The sequence below is a fragment of the Thermobia domestica genome, chromosome 5 (genome assembly GCF_964235325.1).
Source record: "Thermobia domestica chromosome 5, izTheDome1.hap1.1, whole genome shotgun sequence".
NCBI classification, from domain to species: domain Eukaryota; kingdom Metazoa; phylum Arthropoda; class Insecta; order Zygentoma; family Lepismatidae; genus Thermobia; species Thermobia domestica.
Genome location: NC_137458.1, coordinates 294605851 through 294624465, shown reverse-complemented (window position 1 = coordinate 294624465; position 18615 = coordinate 294605851). Strand labels below are relative to the sequence as shown.

Here is an 18615-nt window from a genome sequence, read left to right as displayed (position 1 = left end):
TTGAACTACGAACATAACCCATCAATTCTATTCTGCAAGATGTGCAAACAAAGATCTTCATATATTATGCTTTATGTGCCAGGTTTTCTTTAGATGTATTGAGGAAAAAATGAGGAGTGTTTCGAAAGAGTTGGCAGATTTTGTGCTTTTGGATGTTTGAACGTGTACGTTTATACGAGTTTACGTATATAAAGTAGCTCTAGTAACTAGCACGCATGCACTTATCCAATTACTTTATCTTTAAATGCTTAAATAAATAGATGGATGTTACTCTTTTAATATCTCAGTTGTCTTAAAGGGAAACTGGTTACAGAGAAAGATGTAAAGTTAAGAAAATTAGATTTACCCCCAATTTTAAAAATAAATAGCAAATATTTGTGAAAGTGAATGAAGACAATGAAAACAAATATACAAACATAAGTAAACATGCGACATGTTAAGTGGAGGTAATATAAAGTGAAATTGCTTGAGATCGTAATGTTTCAAATGGAGGAGGTACAAACGAGAATAGAATAGCGGTTGTGGACTGATTCAGTCAAGCAAAGAGGCAAGTGAGATATTCCACCTCCTGCAGCCACCGGAGATTACTTGTGTGTTTATCTACCGGACCATAAAAGATGCCAGCAGGCGTTCACTATTACGAATCGTCCACCTACCGTAAAAAATCTAGAGGCCATCAGAAACGTGCGCCGGAAGCAAAGTGTCGGGGAAAAATAAATGAGACTACCTATGGAGCATAGCTCGGATAATGCGTGAGAATCTAGGGGTTCGGACCTACAAATGATGCAAAGGACATTTCCTAACTCCGCAGCGAAACACGGTCGTAAGAGTACAGTTTCTTCAATGGTTCACAAGTGACTTACATCACATCTTGTTTACGGACACTCTGAATGCCCAAAACAACTGGATGTATACAACGTTGTCCATGGAACCCACTGCGATCACTCCTAAAGTTGAACGAGCACAACATCCCACAATAGTGATGATGTGGGTCATGACAGTGAGTCTCATATCGTAGTCACAAAGCTTCACTTCTGCGAAACTAGAGTAAAAACGTGCCGAAACTTCCAGTCTGATGTTCTGACACCTGTAGATGAAGTTCTGTCATACTCTCTTTGCCAATACCCACTGGGTGTCCAAACAGGATTCAGCTTCGGCTCATAAGGCATTCCAGCATGTTCCCAACTTCATAACGGCAGACGAACAACCTGATGACAGCCTTGATCTCAACTAATTAGAGTATTGATTTGTGGTCAAAATTGGAAGCCAAGGTCTGCTTGAGGCGACATACTGATATTAAGTTCCTGGAAGGCTTGTGTGTGTGAGCCATAACACCGTTTTCTTTAGAAGTAGTGCGTAATGACGACCAACACGTTTACACGTCTGTGTGGCTATTCGCAGCGGATATTTTGAATAGTCTGTACCTGTCGCTTGTGCACTGGACTAGAGTACATATATCTCTGTATCGAATATGCCCATGCTCATTCTTGCTTGTACGTACTAACTACCAACATGTGTATCAAAACTTTTGTCTAGTCTAGTCGCTAGAAAATAAAATGATTAAAAATCACAAATTGAAATGAAAGAACAAATTTTATCTTTGTTAATTTATTGTGTAAGATTTTTACAATATTATGATCTCAGAATTTAAAGATAATTGGAACTGCGTTCCCTGAAGATAAAACACATAAAATTATGCTCTTTTATAGAAAAGATTTGACTTATTATGCTACAAATTTATATTACATTATATTATAAAAATGTAAATATTTTTCGTAATCTTCTCATGAACATTATTCCATATAACTATAAAATACTGCGTTTCTTGAAGGCACAATTTGGATTTGGATTACATGGAAGATATAAAAACTTACGCAATCTAATATTAATAATATACAACGATGAAAACGCTACCTTTATATATATATAAAGCAAAGAAAAGAAGAAATTCTAAAATTATATACAGAAAATGATTAGTAAGTCACAGAAAATGAAGTTATTAATCACTGTGATTAAAAACAAGTGCCATTTTAAGAAATATGGAATGTATATATACATATAATATGAACAAATGAAAGTATTCTTAGTACACTATTCTACTTTCACCCTTTTTATTTAAAAATTTAAAAAAAAAATACTTCTAAACTATGTGTCCGCAAAAGGAATCATCGTAATGTGAAACAAACTTATAACAAAATTACAACAGAAAAAAATTTAAAAAGGACACAATGATCTTTACGTATAGAATGCATTTCTAACAATATAATAGTACCAACTATATGCAATTTTTCATCGATAGAAGTAATATGTTATTGATTAATAATATTGCAATGTTTATATGTTCTATAAATATAACAAAGTTTGTGATAAATACTAAAAACAATAGTTTAATTTGTTGGTCTTTCCTATTTCATTATCCAGTTCTTCTAGTGCTGGAATACCTGATTTTTTTTCCCCCGATGTATTACTGAATTAGCGTTTGCATTATGCGAAGGAACTGCACGACAGCTTCTGAGTTGTAACCTATTCACCGTGACTAGATGGCTTCAAGTCTATGGTTTTCCTCTCTTTCTAAGCAACGATTGAAGTGTTACTCTTGGCTGCCCTGTGAACAAGTTCCCCAAGTTCTCAAAATAGTTAAAGCCCTGTTCAGTGCCTGGCACCATTCAGTACGTTCTTCTTTGGTGTCAGCAGATAACAAATGCCTGAATGAAGAAATCATAACATTATTAATAAAAACATTGAAGTTTTCAATATTATTACATAACAAATATTATAAAATGGTTTAGTCCAAATGTTGGAATCTTCTCATGTGTATTCTTATAGCAGTTAAGTGAGACATCTCCTCATTTGGTACGAACAGTGTGCATCAATAGATTTACAATCACCCGAGAGACAAGGTAGTATTTTAACAAATGCAACAAACTGTTCTGATGAGAAATGAATCCAATAGTAGAATGAATAAAGTGGGAGGAAACGGAAGAACCTCGAGAAAACCCACGAACATGGTGTTGGTCCACCACAGTCTACTAGACGCGAGCTGGGATCGAGCCAAGGACCCCACGCACCAGAGGTGAACGCTCTACCACTGAGACACCGCGTCCCCATGTTATTTGATAGAATAATTTCAGCCCTACTATCCATTTCATAAAGATAGGCCCCTCACTTCGTGGTGCTGTCATGACGTTCAGTCAAAACTTATATTGCATTGTCGTACCTCGTTGAAATTGCTGGAATGTTGTCTTTTCAATACTTAAGACATAAAAATTTTCTTTGTACTATGTAGTGAGAAAAAAATAAAAATTAATGAAAAAGTGCGTATTTTTTCGTACTTTTTTGGTAGATCAATGCTTATAGGACTATATCTCAGAAAAGAGATCACGTGAAATAATTTACTGTGTACAATATGTAGATGCATCCATTAACTGTGAGTTGTGAAAAATTCAATTTTCATCACTTGATACTTTTTGAGTAATTAAATCAAATGTACGACGCTCTGATCTCCTTTACCATGGTAGGTAGAGAAACGTACAAAACACTATTCGAAAATTCGGAATTCTAGTGTTCCAAATATTTGAATCTATTAACAAAAAAGGTTTAGTTGGTAGAGTATTTATTTTTAAAAATTTTTTTTTACTTCAACATATTCTCTGCGTTAAGCGGTGAGCCATGTTGCAGCCCAACCTTTAAATTCCCCGCGCTTTGGCGCTTATATGAAGATACAGCATACAGTAAGTGGAAGTGCGGCACCACTGTCGTACAGTGTTGTCGCGTTCAGGAAGCCTGTAGCGCGAAGCCTACTTCATAAAGAATGTAATAGGAAAAAGTATTTATTATAATCTTTCACAACATCATAAAAATAATAATAATGTATTACACATCTCAATGTAATCAAAATAAAACGTTGAAGTAAAACATCCAAAAACTCATCTCTTAATCTATTTACTTCATTCACTTTCAAAATGGGTTTGTTGACTCATCGCTGCTCCTGCTATCTTCCTGAACACTTATTAACAATGGCTCCATTTCTACCTCAAGATCTATCAGTATACACACTTTCTAGCTTACGAACATGTTAAAGGTTAAAAAGAAATGTAGCCTTGGCAATCACATGTTCACCCAAGTTCTGCGCTGAATTCCCCTGCCGAATGTACAGTAACACAGAATGGGTCCTTTGCTTTCTTTCAACGAAAGAAAACAATGCAATGAGTAGCTGACGAGGACTGTATTTGCGTCTAATCACGTCGCACTGATTACGTCTTCAACACTTCCCTTCGGTTCGTAGGCGTCAAAAACTTACACACGCATATATATATATATATATATATATATATATATATATATATATATATATGAATATTCCTTTACGAGCGGCGGTATTATAAAAAGAAGAGGCAAAACTTTTAGCGATAATGGAATTTCAGAACTGATGAATGACTCCGACTCAGACGGTTATGATTTAGTAATGAATAGTAATGACATTGATTATTCTGTGCTCAGTGGCGTATTCGGGAGTGAACAAGGTAGTAACTCGGTTTCAAGTGAACCTGAGGCTGCGCCGGGAAAGAGAGAAAAAAGCGTGTCGCTCCTATTCAAAGACAGATTCTGATGTAGCTTGGAGTGATAAAATTCAAGTAAACGCAAAACCCCTGTTTAGTGGTGTTCCGGGAATTGATCAAAATGCTGGGCTATCTACAGAGTATTCCGCATATAAAGTGTTTCAGCTGTTTTTACCGATGAAGTTTTATAGTTAAAAAAAAAGTTGAGTTGATTTTGAATTGAACGTCCTGTTCAGCAGTGAGGCTATATGAGACGTGGACCTACTGATAAACGTGGAATCCAAACTACAAGTACGTAGCATCCGCAAGGTGAAAGGAAGTTTTTAATAAATATTAGCGTTTATTGCAGGAATGCAAATAACCACTCGCCCGGGGCGTGTGGTTCATCGGTGCGGGCGAGTATTTAATATCATATGGAAGTTAAGTAAATTATTTTTATTATGTGATGTGGGCTAGTAACTTTTTTCTTGGGCGAGTAAACTTTTGTTGCTTATTTACATCCCTGGTTTATTGCCTGATATATAAAGTTGGACTTTGCGTGGGAAAGTGCTTCGAAATGTACAACACTAAAGAGATGTACTGGGACTCCTAGATCTGAAAACAGATTTTCTGTGAAGTGTAAACTCAATATTACATATCAACTAAGGTTCGTATAATAAAGTTTGTGCTTGTATTTGTTTCTGTGCAAGTGTATTTTGTACTGCGTGCAGTAAGTGAAAAACTGACAAAAAGCAACAAATTTTCGAGGATCATCACATGCAAATCCAAACAAAATAAGAGTTCGCTTTTCTAATTTTGAACACTTGGCACATTTACTGTATATCCTGTTAATTTCTAAGAAATTGGTTCAATCTGTGAAGACATAAAATTTTAAAAATATCTAAAAAGTGCCGGACAGTGTGCATGACAAGTTTAAATACCCGTCCGGCTGAGAGTGTATAGCGCCAGGAAAATGTGGCAACGTAGCACTCCGTATAAGCTGCGATACAAAAGGGCGCAAAGCTGAGAAAATCATAATGTCATATTTGTGATTGTTTATCTTTTAAAACAAGTCAAAACAGTTTGGTTGAAAAAGCTACTTTAAGATCTTTCTAAAAGTTTTTTTCAGATTGTAAATACACCGCAGCAATTCAGAGATAATGATGTCTCACTTTTTACTGAATAACAAGAAAATTACTACGTGTTGAGTAATGAAATTTTCAGAACTTACAGGTAATATATGCATCTACATATCGTGCACAGGAAATTATTTCATGTTATTTCCTTTCCGAGATATAGTCCTATAAACATTGTTTTACCAAAAAAGTACGAAAAAATACGCACTTTTTCATTAATTTCTATTTTTTCTCACTACACAGTACAAAGAAAATTTGTATGTCTTAAGTATTGAAAAGACAACATTCCAACAATTCCAACGAGGTACGACAATGTAATATGAGTTTTGACTGGACGTCACGGCAGCACCGCCAAGTCAGGGGCCTATCTTTATGAAATGGATAGTAGTTAACTTAGTGCCTTCTAACAAGAATAATTGTTACAGAAAGAAACGAATCCCTTATCTAATAAAATAATAATAAAACGCAGAAATAAAATGAAATATTTTAATGTCCCACGATTATGCCCTTTAAACTCAGGAGAAAGTGATTATGAAAGAATTGTAGGATTGTGGGATGAGAATGTGCGAGGAAACGCGAGAAAACACCATGAACACGATGTTGTTCACCTACAGTTTCTCAAGGCCAGCATGCGTGCTTTCTGTCTACAGAATCTTGCGTGCAATGTCGGCAGCGAACATGTGTTTTGAATCCAACATAATACTACAAATTTCGACTTGTGTTGTTCAACTACAGTCAAACAATGAAAATTAGCTTCTTTTTCTTCTTAGAGAAACTTAATCATCCATTGAATATGGTATATGGTAATTTTTCCAGAATTATCCAGATCGATTCGGTCTACGTACATAAGTTTATCTTCGATCTCTGGAAACAATTTTGGAATGCTACTAGACAACTGGCGACAGCTGAACGCAAGTAGTGGATGATAAAGTGTCAAACAATGATACCAAAGATATAAGTCGCAAAGATATGTGTATATATATCACGTCGTCTATAATTCACGAAAGATTTACTCAAGCGTTTTACGAGCAGGCTAGGAAATTTGACAACGCTGGTTACGGGTCATGAAACATGATTATTGAAACTGGACCCTCTCATGTAACAACAAAGCATAGACCGATCTACGAAAGGTGCACCACTGGGAAAGAGGTATATACGTCAGAAATCGATTAAGATCATCTTTGCAGTTTCCATGTGCAAGAACAGCATTGTAGCAAATATCCCCTTATAGGGAAGAAAATATCCCCTTCGATGACGTAGAAACAGTGACGCTGTAAACACATGATCAACGCAGTATATTCAGAACTGAAAAAAAAAAGATACCTCTTGAATTTCAGGACTATTTTTTTAAGTGGACTTATAGATTACAAAAGTTTGTGTGGGTGAATGCAACGTGTGATTATGCAGAGAAGTAGCCAATAAACCGGGTTTCTGAAAATATAACAAATGGTCCTATATTATTAATTTTTCTTCCCAAGAGCACGAATTTTTGGAATATCTCTCATACTAGCCTTCATAATAATATTGATTAATGTGTTCAATATTATATATTTCGTATCATCTTGTACTGAATCTGAATAAATCACTACACATGTCCAAAGAGGTAGAAAATATATAAGTAAATCTTATCACATACTCGTCTAATATCTATTACGTTTCTGAAATCGGTGTTCCATTCTGAAAACTGATTCGTGGCGTTCCAGATTACCTCTTCTACGTAACTATTTCATTGGAATTGTACTGATCGTCACACGAATGAGTTTTTTTTTTTTTTTTTAAATAGAATTCATGACAGTGTGAAAATCTAACCGTAATAAACTCCTGTCTGCTGTGCTCTGAATTACTACTCTTGATTATTTTAATTTAAAATGCATTTACTTTGATAATAGTATGTTTAGTTTTTTTTATTATTATTATTTTATTTTTTATTAATGATATCCGGAGCTGAACTTTTATTAAATCTTGTGTTATCTTCATATATATATCTCCAGTTCCAAGAAACCTTCCTGGATCCGGAACTACTAAACTCCTTGCCTTGAATACTCGTATCCACATATTAGCGGAAAATAAGAACGAATAGGTATTCTAGTTGAGCATACAAAATATAATGAATACGATGCTGTCTTAATTGGATACACACAATCTCTGCTCAAATCAACATAAACAAAATCCAAATAAGGGTAGGAGTAGCTACAACACAAAATTAATTCTGAATGTTCCCACTGGTTCTCTTGGATAAATTGAGTCGACAACACTTCAAATTACAGCACCTGTTTGGGGACCAAGTACTATTTCACTGCGTGAGATTAAAGTAATTGAAGTAATCAAAAAGGTTAGAACGTCAGAAGTCTCGGGTGAAGACCATATCGATAATTTTCTATACCTGGCAGGGTGTAATTCACAAATAATTAGTTCCGCAGGGACAAATAGTGAGTTCAACGTTCTAGCACATTAATGAAAAGGTTTCTACTAAGCAAAGAATTCGACTTGCTAAGCCTGACAAAATTGAAGAAAGAAAAAAAAAAGAAATGAAATCTTTGAGTTTTACGTCCCACGATTATGCCGGTTAGGCTAAAGGAGACGGTGATGATGAGAGATGAATGAAAATGGTGGAATGAAAAAAGCGGGAGAACCCCGAGAAAACCTCCACACACGGTGTTTGTCCACTACAAAGTTCACTTGGCGGGAGCAGGGTTTGAACTCTGACTAAACTGAGTTTAACGTTCTGACAAATTTGCGAAAACGCTTCTACAAAAAATTCGACTTCCTAAGAAGGATATAACAAAGTCTGGCAACTCGTTCCTTTTGAAAATGTGACAATTTGACCATCTTTCGCCAGACTTGGCCCCTAGTTGATTATACTTTTATATTTCTTTCCTCATCTTCTTTTTACTTTTTTTTCTTCAGAAATAAGGACTCAATGAAAAGAGTGTTTTTATTTTTTGACTACTGAATATCTAGAGAGAGATCCAAAAAGTGCGAACAAGTGTGTACAAAGGAAATAATGAAGGTGAAACAATAATAATTTAAAAAGCATATTTTTCATTTTTTTTTTGGCTTGTCACACGGCCATGCACCGAGGCTAAAGGAGATGGTGATAATGAAGCTGAAGACAATGGTGGAATAAAGAAAGTGGAAGGAAACGGAAGAACCCCGAGAAAACCCAGCACACAGTGTTTGTCCACCACAAAGTCCTTGGATTGAGCTGGAATCGAACCAGAGACACCACGCATCAGAAGTGACCACTATCAGCAAGTCTTCGTGGCCCCCATTTATTTGATGTAGGTACTTGTAATTTATTTCGGTCCTAAAACTTAGACGACTTATGGTTTATGTATCCAAGATGGGAAGGTTTAGGAATACTCTGGCGGCAATCATTCTTAGCAACCCGCGATCGAAATAGGCCCAAAAGAAACACTTGTCATGGTGACTGTTATACAATTAGGACTTCCCGTCCACAGAAGTCCATTGTTTATGCACCAAAAATCTACGATAAAAATGAAACCGGATTCTACAATCCCTAAGAGCCAAAAATGTTTCAACTCAGCCTCATTCCTTGAAAGAAAAAACTTACCTGATAATAGTGAAAGTTGGTTTGCATATCATGATCAATGAATCAGAATCCCGTGGACACGGTTTTCTTGAAGTTTCCAGAAGAAAGGTATTAGCTCGTGCACATATATCTCTGGATACAGGAGCAACAATCTTGGTGCAGCAAATTTTTAGATCTATGAAACCCAGTGGATCCTGAAACATACATCAGGGTAGTAACATTACTTCAATAAATAAGTAAACAATAATATAAGCTACTTTTACATCTAAAGACGATTATTCCTTCCGTTTAAGAAATTAATGTTATCAAACAGATAAAAACATTTTAATAGTGCGCGCTGCGAGAGAACGTGAGTGACATTTCATAACATGTATTTACTCCTTCTTTCGGTTCATGGATCTCAGAAATGAAAAGAAGAAAACAATAAATCTCTATTTTTACATTTATGAAACACTTTTGGAACAGTAGGTACAATAACAGTAGGTACAGCGGGGGACACTTCTAAATGGTACACCTTAGCCGTAAATCTCCATATGGCTGTACCATTTAGAAGTGTCCCACGCTTTACAATAAACCATCGCAGAACCTTGAATGTTGGACTGACGAGAACTCAAATCTCTACTTTCGCTTGTAAGCTAGTTGCGGCCCCGTCCTAGATGTTACTACGAAATAACGAAGTAATATATTTTTTATAACCGCGGACGAATAACATTTTGAGAAACAAAAATAATTTACCATTTTCGTAAATTGTAAATTTTACCTGTGTATTTAAATAACCAGATTTTCTCTTTCGGATGTGTGATTAAGAAATAGTGCTTAATTCATAAATAGAACTGCAATATGTAAATAAAAAAATCATGGTGTGGTAATCATGGTGTGGTTTTACCTTTTAAAAAAATGACATTTTACTTCTTGGAAAAAGTACCTGAGGTGTTTTCTTTAGAACTATAAGTAGGATTACACAGAACTGCGATCCACTTTCTCTTAACGAAGCATCATGCTCAAATACGAATTACTACTTCGTCTATTTGTATTTAGTAACTTTTAATGAAGATACGTATTGGAATTGCTCATTTGTGACCAAATGTGCATGCTCTGTATCTCGATTCTTAGTAAAGGTGCCCGCATTGGATAAAACCCGAACAGTGATTCCTGTGCTACTTTATAGGTGAGTGGTGTAAAGTCCAATCAATCAATGGGGACACGGTGGCTCAGTGGTAAAGCGCTCACCTCTGGTGCTTGGGGTCCCTGGTTCGATCCCAGCTCGCGCCACGTGGGCTTTGTGGTGGACAAACACCGTGTGCGTGGGTTTCCTCGGGGTTCTTCCGTTTCCTCCCACTTTATTCATTTCTCATCACCACCGTCTCCTTTAGCCTAGCCGGCATAACCGCGGGATGTAAAACTTATTAAAGAGGTCAATTTTTCAGGGGTAACAGTTATTAAAGAGGTCAATTTTTCAATGTTTATACTCCTGCACTAAAAGTACAAGATGTTCTCATTAAAAGCACCAATCTTCGTGTGGGTGAGTTGCATGTTGAAAAATTGCTGTTGTTTATTGAAGTTTAGCGTCCGTTTTCAGCATCGAGGCTAGACCTACAATTTAAAGTGGGATGCGAACCACAAATTTTAATGTTCTTCTATTGAGAATTGAACCCAGGACCACGTGCACCAAACACGCACACACTAGCCACTAACCAGCGAAATAAATGACTGGAACAGTTTCGGAAACCCTTATAGACGCAATTAAACCAAATGCTACAATTATTACTTTAAAATCAATCTATACACTGGGAAATTTAGTTTTAGCTTATTCATATATATATATATATATATATATATATATATATATATATATAAACTTTTGTCCCATATAGGTATAGGTAGAGCGTTAATAAAAAGTGTGTCCGGAATCGACTTCCACTACCGGTTTTTATTATAAAAGTAATTTTACAAAATACTGTACAAATAATCTCTCTAGTATACAAGGTTAGTAAAAGGTAGTCTTTGACCGTAAGGTCGCAGACAGGATCTCTACAGAGCCCACGTCACGTTCGTAACTACAGGCTAAGCAGAGGGGAATTAAGGATCCAATGCTCCGTAGCAAGCAGAGGAGAATTAAGTGGTCAACAGAGTCCCGTAGCAGGTTAAATGGCTGTGGTTAGGATTCCCAGACAGAGCCCCGTAGCAGGCTAGAGGCCTGGGGTTAGGTTACTCCTAATGTTCCGTGGCAAACAGTAGGAGGGTCATCAGAAAACTGGTACAGAATTGCCATAGCTGGTAGCCAGAACTGGTATATATATATATATATATATATATATATATATATATATATATATATATATATATATATATATATATATCAAAGAAAGTGACTATGTTTGTGACTTAATAACTCTTGAACCACCCGACCGATCTCGATCAAATTTTCAACATAGGTGAGGTTCGGGCCTGGGATGGTTTTCACCACCTCACTTTGAAGGCGCAATTTAGGGGAGAGAGATATATACAAAAATCATCGAAAATGACCGATACTACAGTCGACGAGAACTATCTTGGCAGTGACGTCAACGCTCTCAGTTGCAAGGCTACCAACTTACGCTATTCACAAATAGTGCTTAGATGGCGCACTGAACGCTTCGCACGTCACGTTCGTAACTACAGTTTAAAATAATGCTGGTAGCGAACTAGAGAGAATTTAGATAACAATGTATTTGAATAATACTAGCATATATAGCCTATATATGTGCATTGTTACGACAAAGAAAGAAAAAATAAGATTAGACCCTATATTTATGTCGTCAAAAGACAATATATTTCCTTTCAAGAAGCAGTTTTCTATTTCCAATAGTTTTTTTTTTTTTAAAAACCTAAATTCCAACTTGTGCAGTATATGTTACAATGCTCACTCAGAACCTTTGAAGTAAATGCTTCTTTTAAGTTCGCACAATAATTTATTTAAGGTGGCGACAATACCTTCAGCATAGAGATTGTGAATTGTTCTACGAACTACTACTTCATCGAAAGAATCAAATAGTACGTCTGGTACGTGCCAAATACAACCTAAAAGCTGCATTTTTTGATTACAATATGCCACTTCTAGGGTTACTAGCTTATATTAAAATAAAGCTTTTCAGATAGGGAGCCACTTCAAAATCTGTGTAGAACACCAAAATGGCGCCTATTCAAGATGGCCGCCATCGACTTTTTAAAATTCACTATATCTCAAGTTCTATACTTCCGATTTCAATTTTCTTTTTTATATAAGCTTATAAAAAGTGGAAACTTTTTTGTCATTACACATTTTTTCCTAAACCTTAAGGTTTCCACACACTTTTGAAAAAACTAAAAAAAATCACTTTCTTCACAAAACATATTGTCTAATAACTTTTTTATAACTCGGAATTTCACTTTTCGACCTCAGTAGACAAAGAATAACCACTGTATCAGCTTTCCATCCAAGGTATGCAAGTTCCACTTCGTTGCCAAACTTCCTGGATAATAGGCGTTTACTTACGTATAAGCGTATAGGCGTAACATCAGAATCGTCTTTCCACGGAACAGCAATTTCTATATTCCAAATCCCTGCCGAAGGAAACGTTGGAGTAACTCGTAAATTTACTTCCAACATTTCGTGTGTTGATGAAAGGAGGAGGAAAATGCCTGAACTTCCAGAGAGCTACAGTGTTGTTAAATCTGTAACATTGCCTTCTAGGCAGCCACCTGCACCAAAAGCAAACGAAAGCACCTGTTCCAGAATGTCAACTTCTACATTTGGATCTGAATGGAGAAAGGAACAAGAATGGCTAGACCATGTTCTTACAGAAAGAAATGATGGATCTCTAGATATTTTCTGGGCAGCTTTCCATGCTTCAAGGGAAGAAACTTCATCCGTTGAACTTGCTCGTAGTTCCCTTCTACCACTATTCAACCAGAGTTCTTCACCATCAATGCTGAGACACGCGATGGAACAAATAAATAAAATTACAACATTTCTAAATCCCGGACAAATTCCTGTCATATGTGTGGATCAGCCTTTGTTTGCTTTGGCTAAAACCATCCAGTAGAACTGGCCTGAAGTTTATGGTGAATCGAAGCTTGTAGTCATGTTTGCACCGTTCCATATTGAACAGGCATTTTTAAAAGTGCTAGGGCAGATTCTCCAGGGTAGTGGCTGGACTAATGTAGTGGTAAACTCTGGAATCAAGACAGAAGCAGGATCAGAAGCAATTCTTAAAGTTGTTCACGTAACAAAGGCAAGAACAATTAATCAAATTACAGCCGCTGTTTTGTACAGTCTACTGAAGGATGCATTTGCACACGAAAACCCAGAGGTCGCATTTGAACAATGGATTGAAGAAAAACGTTCCAAGTGCCCAACGTTCCGATTTTGGATCTTAGTTTTAAACTTGGAGATACTCCTCTTGTGTTTCGTTAGGTCGATTAGGCAAGGAAACTATAAACTTTTCATCCAAACACTAAAGAAGATAACACCTTGGTTTTTCTTGATGGGCCATTACCACTATCCACGTTGGTTGCCAGTCCATATAAAAGACTTGGAAGAACAGAAAGACACAGCACCCATTATACACAAATACTTTTGTAATGGCCAGTTTGTGATTCACAAAACAAACAATCCCTTTTCTGCACTCGCTGTAGACCAAGCTCATGAGCAAATTAATGCTGTAATAAAAGGCGATGGTGGTGCCATAGGCCTATTGCAAGACACAGCAATGTTAACAAGATGGATGCTTGCTGGACCAGAATTAGTTACAATCGTAAATGAGTTTGAGGCCCAGAACAAAACGAACATGACCGATCGTAGGGCTCACCATGAACAATATGCTGCTTACCAGAGAAAGTTTCAGTACAAGAAACAAGCCTTAAAAGAAAGCTTCCTTGATTTCGGAAACCCTTTTGAACTAAACGCTTCCGATCTTGTAGTTTGGGACACAAAAGTTGTGATGGATACAGAGAGAGTGAAAGCTCTAGTTAATGCAGAGGAAACTGCTTTAGAATTATACAACAATTATGTGAAAGAGCCTTTGTCTACAGAGGGAAATGTTAGTATATATGCTCCACTGCGCAAGATTGGAACAAAGATATTCGGATATGTTCGGAAAAATATTTCCTCTGCAATTATTTCTGACTTGCAAAATGATGTTGAACTTTTCTCTAGAGCTTTCATTGTAAGCCAAAACAGAGAGTTAGATTGGGACAAGTTTTTTGAATATGAGAACATTTCTGCTCCACCCTCTCTTTCCTCAAATGGAGTTTTGCGAGCATGTCAGAAATCTCTGCTAAGAAAGATATTAGAAGAAAGTACTGAGTCCCCACAGTTTGAAGGTTTCTGTGACACAATTATTTACGATGGCTCAGCACTAGTACATACCCTCCACCCAAAGTATCACGCACTTTCGGAGAATACTGTGGCATGGAGTTCAAAAACAGAATTTTTAATGATGTTGCAAAGTTTCAAGCAAAAAGAGTACATATATCATGGTATTCTTACTCAACAGTTTGCCTAAAGAAGTTTGTTAGAGAGACGAGAGAGGTACTGTAATTCGTCGCCAAGTAGCACCAGGAAACATGGTACCCAAGAAATGGAATGACTTTCTCTCATGCAGTCAGAACAAGACAGAATTATTTAAGTTACTTGGAGAACAAGCACTTTTGAAGTTTGGCTGGACTCACGTAATCACTGAGATTGATGGCATCATTCGTTCATCTAGATTGGAAAAAACATGAAGGAGTCGAGTGCAGACAACAGGAAGAAGCAGATGGAAGGATATTTATACACGCACAAGATAGTGTTCTTCATGGTGCAAAGAAAATATTAATTTACACAGTAGATACCGATGTAGTTGTTTTGGCAATCTCATTTTTCATTAATCTGAAAAGTGCCGGTCTTGAGAAGTTATGGCTTCTTTTTGGAGTTGGCAAGTCTCAAAGATTCATCAGTATTAACGCCATCTTTGAAAGTATTGGTGAAGATAAAGCTGTTGCCTTGCGAGGATTCCATGCATTTACCGGATCAGATGTAACTTCATCATTTGCTATGAAAGGGAAAAAGGCTTCCTGGAATGTATGGAAATCATTCCCAGAGGCTACAAAAGCCTTTCATGCTATCTCTGTTCCGGAAGATTCTATATCTGAAGAAACTTCTGGAGAAGTTCGTTGTTTTGTTGTACTACAAAGAAAGCGAAGACTTATCAGTCAACCGTGTGAGAAAAATTCTCTTTACTTCAAAAGGTCGAAATCTTCAAAGCCTACCACCAACTAAAGAGGCACTAAGACAACATTGTCTCCGTTCAGCATATCAGGCAGGACAAGTCTGGGGTCGGGCCTGCTCAGTTGGAGCCAACATTCCAGGACCGGAAGGATGGAGATGGACTATGGTTGATGGAGAATGGACTCCAATTTGGTCATCTCTGCCTTCTATTTGGGAAGCATGTACAGAACTGGTCAAGTGCAAATGTGCTGTGTCATGTCGCGCTCGATGCTCTTGTTTAAAGGCCAAAGTTCCTTGCACACTATTTTGCGCAAACTGTAATGAGGGCCAATAATGTGGGAACCCTTACAACAAGAGCTATGAATTTCACTGACATTCGTACGATCGTTCATTACAAGCATTTAATTGTTTGTCAAAGAGTAATAGCTGTGTCCAGCAGTGAGTCACACGATGAAGATGTGTAGGACTACAAGGAAAACCTAAGCTTCAATAATAAAGTTTTTCACGTATAATTAATCAGTGTTATATTAATAGTGCCAAATAATAATAATAACATTAATTGAACTGAAATGGGTTCAATAAAAATACGCACAAAATCTTTAACATAAGACTTCCGCGAATTTCACTAGAAAATACACTCGATCACTTATACGTAAGTAAACGCCTATTAAACGCCTATTATCCAGGAAGTTTGGCAACGAAGTGGAACTTGCATGCCTTGGATGGAAAGCTGATACAGTGGTTATTCTTTGTCTACTGAGGTCGAAAAGTGAAATTCCGAGTTATAAAAAAGTTATTAGACAATATGTTTTGTGAAGAAGGTGATTTTTTTAGTTTTTTTAAAAGTGTGTGGAAACCTTAAGGTTTAGGAAAAAATGTGTAATGACAAAAAAGTTTCCTCTTTTTATAAGCTTTTAAATAAAAAAAAGAAAATTGAAATCGGAAGTATAGAACTTGAGATATAGTGAATTTTAAAAAGTCGATGGCGGCCATCTTGAATAGGCGCCATTTTGGTGTTCTACACTGATTTTGAAGTGGCTCCCTATCTGAAAAGTTTGCTTTTAATATAATCTAGAAACCCTGGAAGTGGCATATTGTAATCAAAAAGTGCAGTATATTTTTACGTACCAGACGTACTAAAAATTTGTTTGTCTTTTCTGTGTATTTGGCCTTGCTTTACAGGGTGTTGCAACGGGTTGTCCAGACTTTACGCCTTCTCTTTCACAATTCGCCACACGGATCTCCCACTTACACATGTTGCTCGGGAGGTTTCATGAACATTGTCAGATTTATTATTGTTTGCTGCAAGAAAAGTTGTAAACATTAAAAACAATGTCTCCTGCATCACAATGCAACGGCTTGCCTTTCTTTAAGGTACTATCACCCATTCTTATACACAAAATTTCGAGAACGAGAATAAAACAAAGGATTGACAACTTTCACCAGTCACCACAGACTGTACAGAAAGAAAACACGCGCTTTTCAGTTCATTTCATTTCGCTTTTGTTTTTTAATTTGTTTCTTTTTCCTGGAAGTGCTGTTCTTATATCCTATTGGTAAATGTTATATTTTTCGAAGCTACATTCACTAACCCCCACGCTGTTTCCGCGACCAGAAAACACGTTCACATATCATCCTCTAACTCAAGGGCCGTGATAGGTAAAGACATGGGGGTTTCTTTAAAATAAACTTTGGACTTCCCTTCCCATTTCGTCCACTGCATATTTGTGTCTATCTTCAATAGAACGGAAGTTTGTAGCATGTTGAAATCTGATTGTTGTTAGAACAGAATAAACATAAATGGCTATCATTTAAAATTATTTTCCACATACTTATAATATAAAATTCATATATAAAATAAACCATATTCTTCATGAAAGTTATATAAATATAAAAGCAAAAAAAAAATGTAGCATTTATGTCTCCTCGAGCTCCAGTTATCGTTATACAAAGAGGACAAGTATATTTATCAAAAACGAATCTCCCATTTCGGTTCATTTCCTTTCGCTTTCCTGTTATAGAGAACGGAGCATGCTTTTAAGTTGGTATTTGTGTTCGCGCATTTTCTCTTTCCTGGGATTGGACGTTGAATTGAACGAAGCGTCTGCTATAACCAGTGGGATGGCATTTGAGCAAGAGCGAAGTCTACGTCACTGCCAGGATAATTCTCGGGCACTGTAGTGTCGAATCCATAGTTTTTGGGGTCGCTGAGATGAACAGTGCCACTTCCGATGCTGTTTAAATCAAATTCACCCCGCATTAGCACTTCATGTCCAAAGTGAATCTTATTCTGGCAGTATTTATGAAAAAAATACAATAAAAATATAAACAACAGTGTGTCTTGGTGTTTATGAAATTTTGTACGTTACATTCAAGGAAAAATATTCTACTCCAATGATTCGCATTAAAGAGTTCCTAAAGATAATTCGGATAATAGAAGAAATCATCAAAGAAAAAAAGGTTATTTTGTAAGATAAATAAATATCTCAAATCGAGTTTGTTTAGTGAAAAGATATGTCCAATGTATGTAGAAAATAAGATCAATTTTACTACAAACAATTCCAATATATATATATTAGATTCTAATATATTCTGATTAAATATATTAGAACCAATGCTAAAATTTATGAATTTTACGAAATAAATATTTTCACGAATGTATACATACAGTTTTCATATTAAAAAGTTTTTTTTTTTTTTTCTGGTGTCGATCGAGATGATTGGAGTTCGGATAATTGGGGTCATACTGTACCTTATTTTTTTCCTCGTCTGGATAACGCCAGAAGGAAAGCCTGTGCCCAGAGAGAACGAACCATCTTCGTTGCCAGGCACCGAAACCACCAACGTCCTCAAACATAGTAAGGAAGCCTTTCTCTTCTACGTGAATATCTATTTGAGGTTTCAGTTTCATATATAAGTAACCTTGCAAAGGGGAAGAATACTGCACCTACAAATAACAAATAAAAGAAAGTTTAGATAATCAGAGAAGAAAAAAAGGAAGAAAACTATTGAAAAATAATGTACAACTATTAAAAGTATTATTAAAAAAACTGTTATCCGATTATTACACAAAAACAATTAATATATAACCTATTTTGTTTCTAAACATGTATTAACCTATACACAGTCTTCAACCAACTTTTGCTAATCACACTTCAA

General features: G+C 36.2%; 1 protein-coding gene across 3 annotated transcripts in view; it reads right to left on the bottom strand.

Moving 5' to 3' along the window:
* Positions 1-1592: 1592 nt before the first annotated feature.
* The window catches only part of LOC145686712 (uncharacterized), a 119851-nt gene continuing 102828 nt past the window's right edge, over positions 1593-18615 (bottom strand). For all 3 annotated transcript variants that reach the window (XM_081760289.1, XM_081760290.1, XM_081760291.1), the window contains exons 14-16: positions 18209-18403; positions 9249-9421; positions 1593-2705 (exon numbers count right to left, since the gene is read on the bottom strand). In XM_081760289.1, coding sequence (XP_081616415.1) covers positions 2591-2705; positions 9249-9421; positions 18209-18403 — 483 coding nt within the window. In that variant the 3' untranslated portion in view covers positions 1593-2590. The remainder of the gene's footprint in view (positions 2706-9248; positions 9422-18208; positions 18404-18615) is intronic.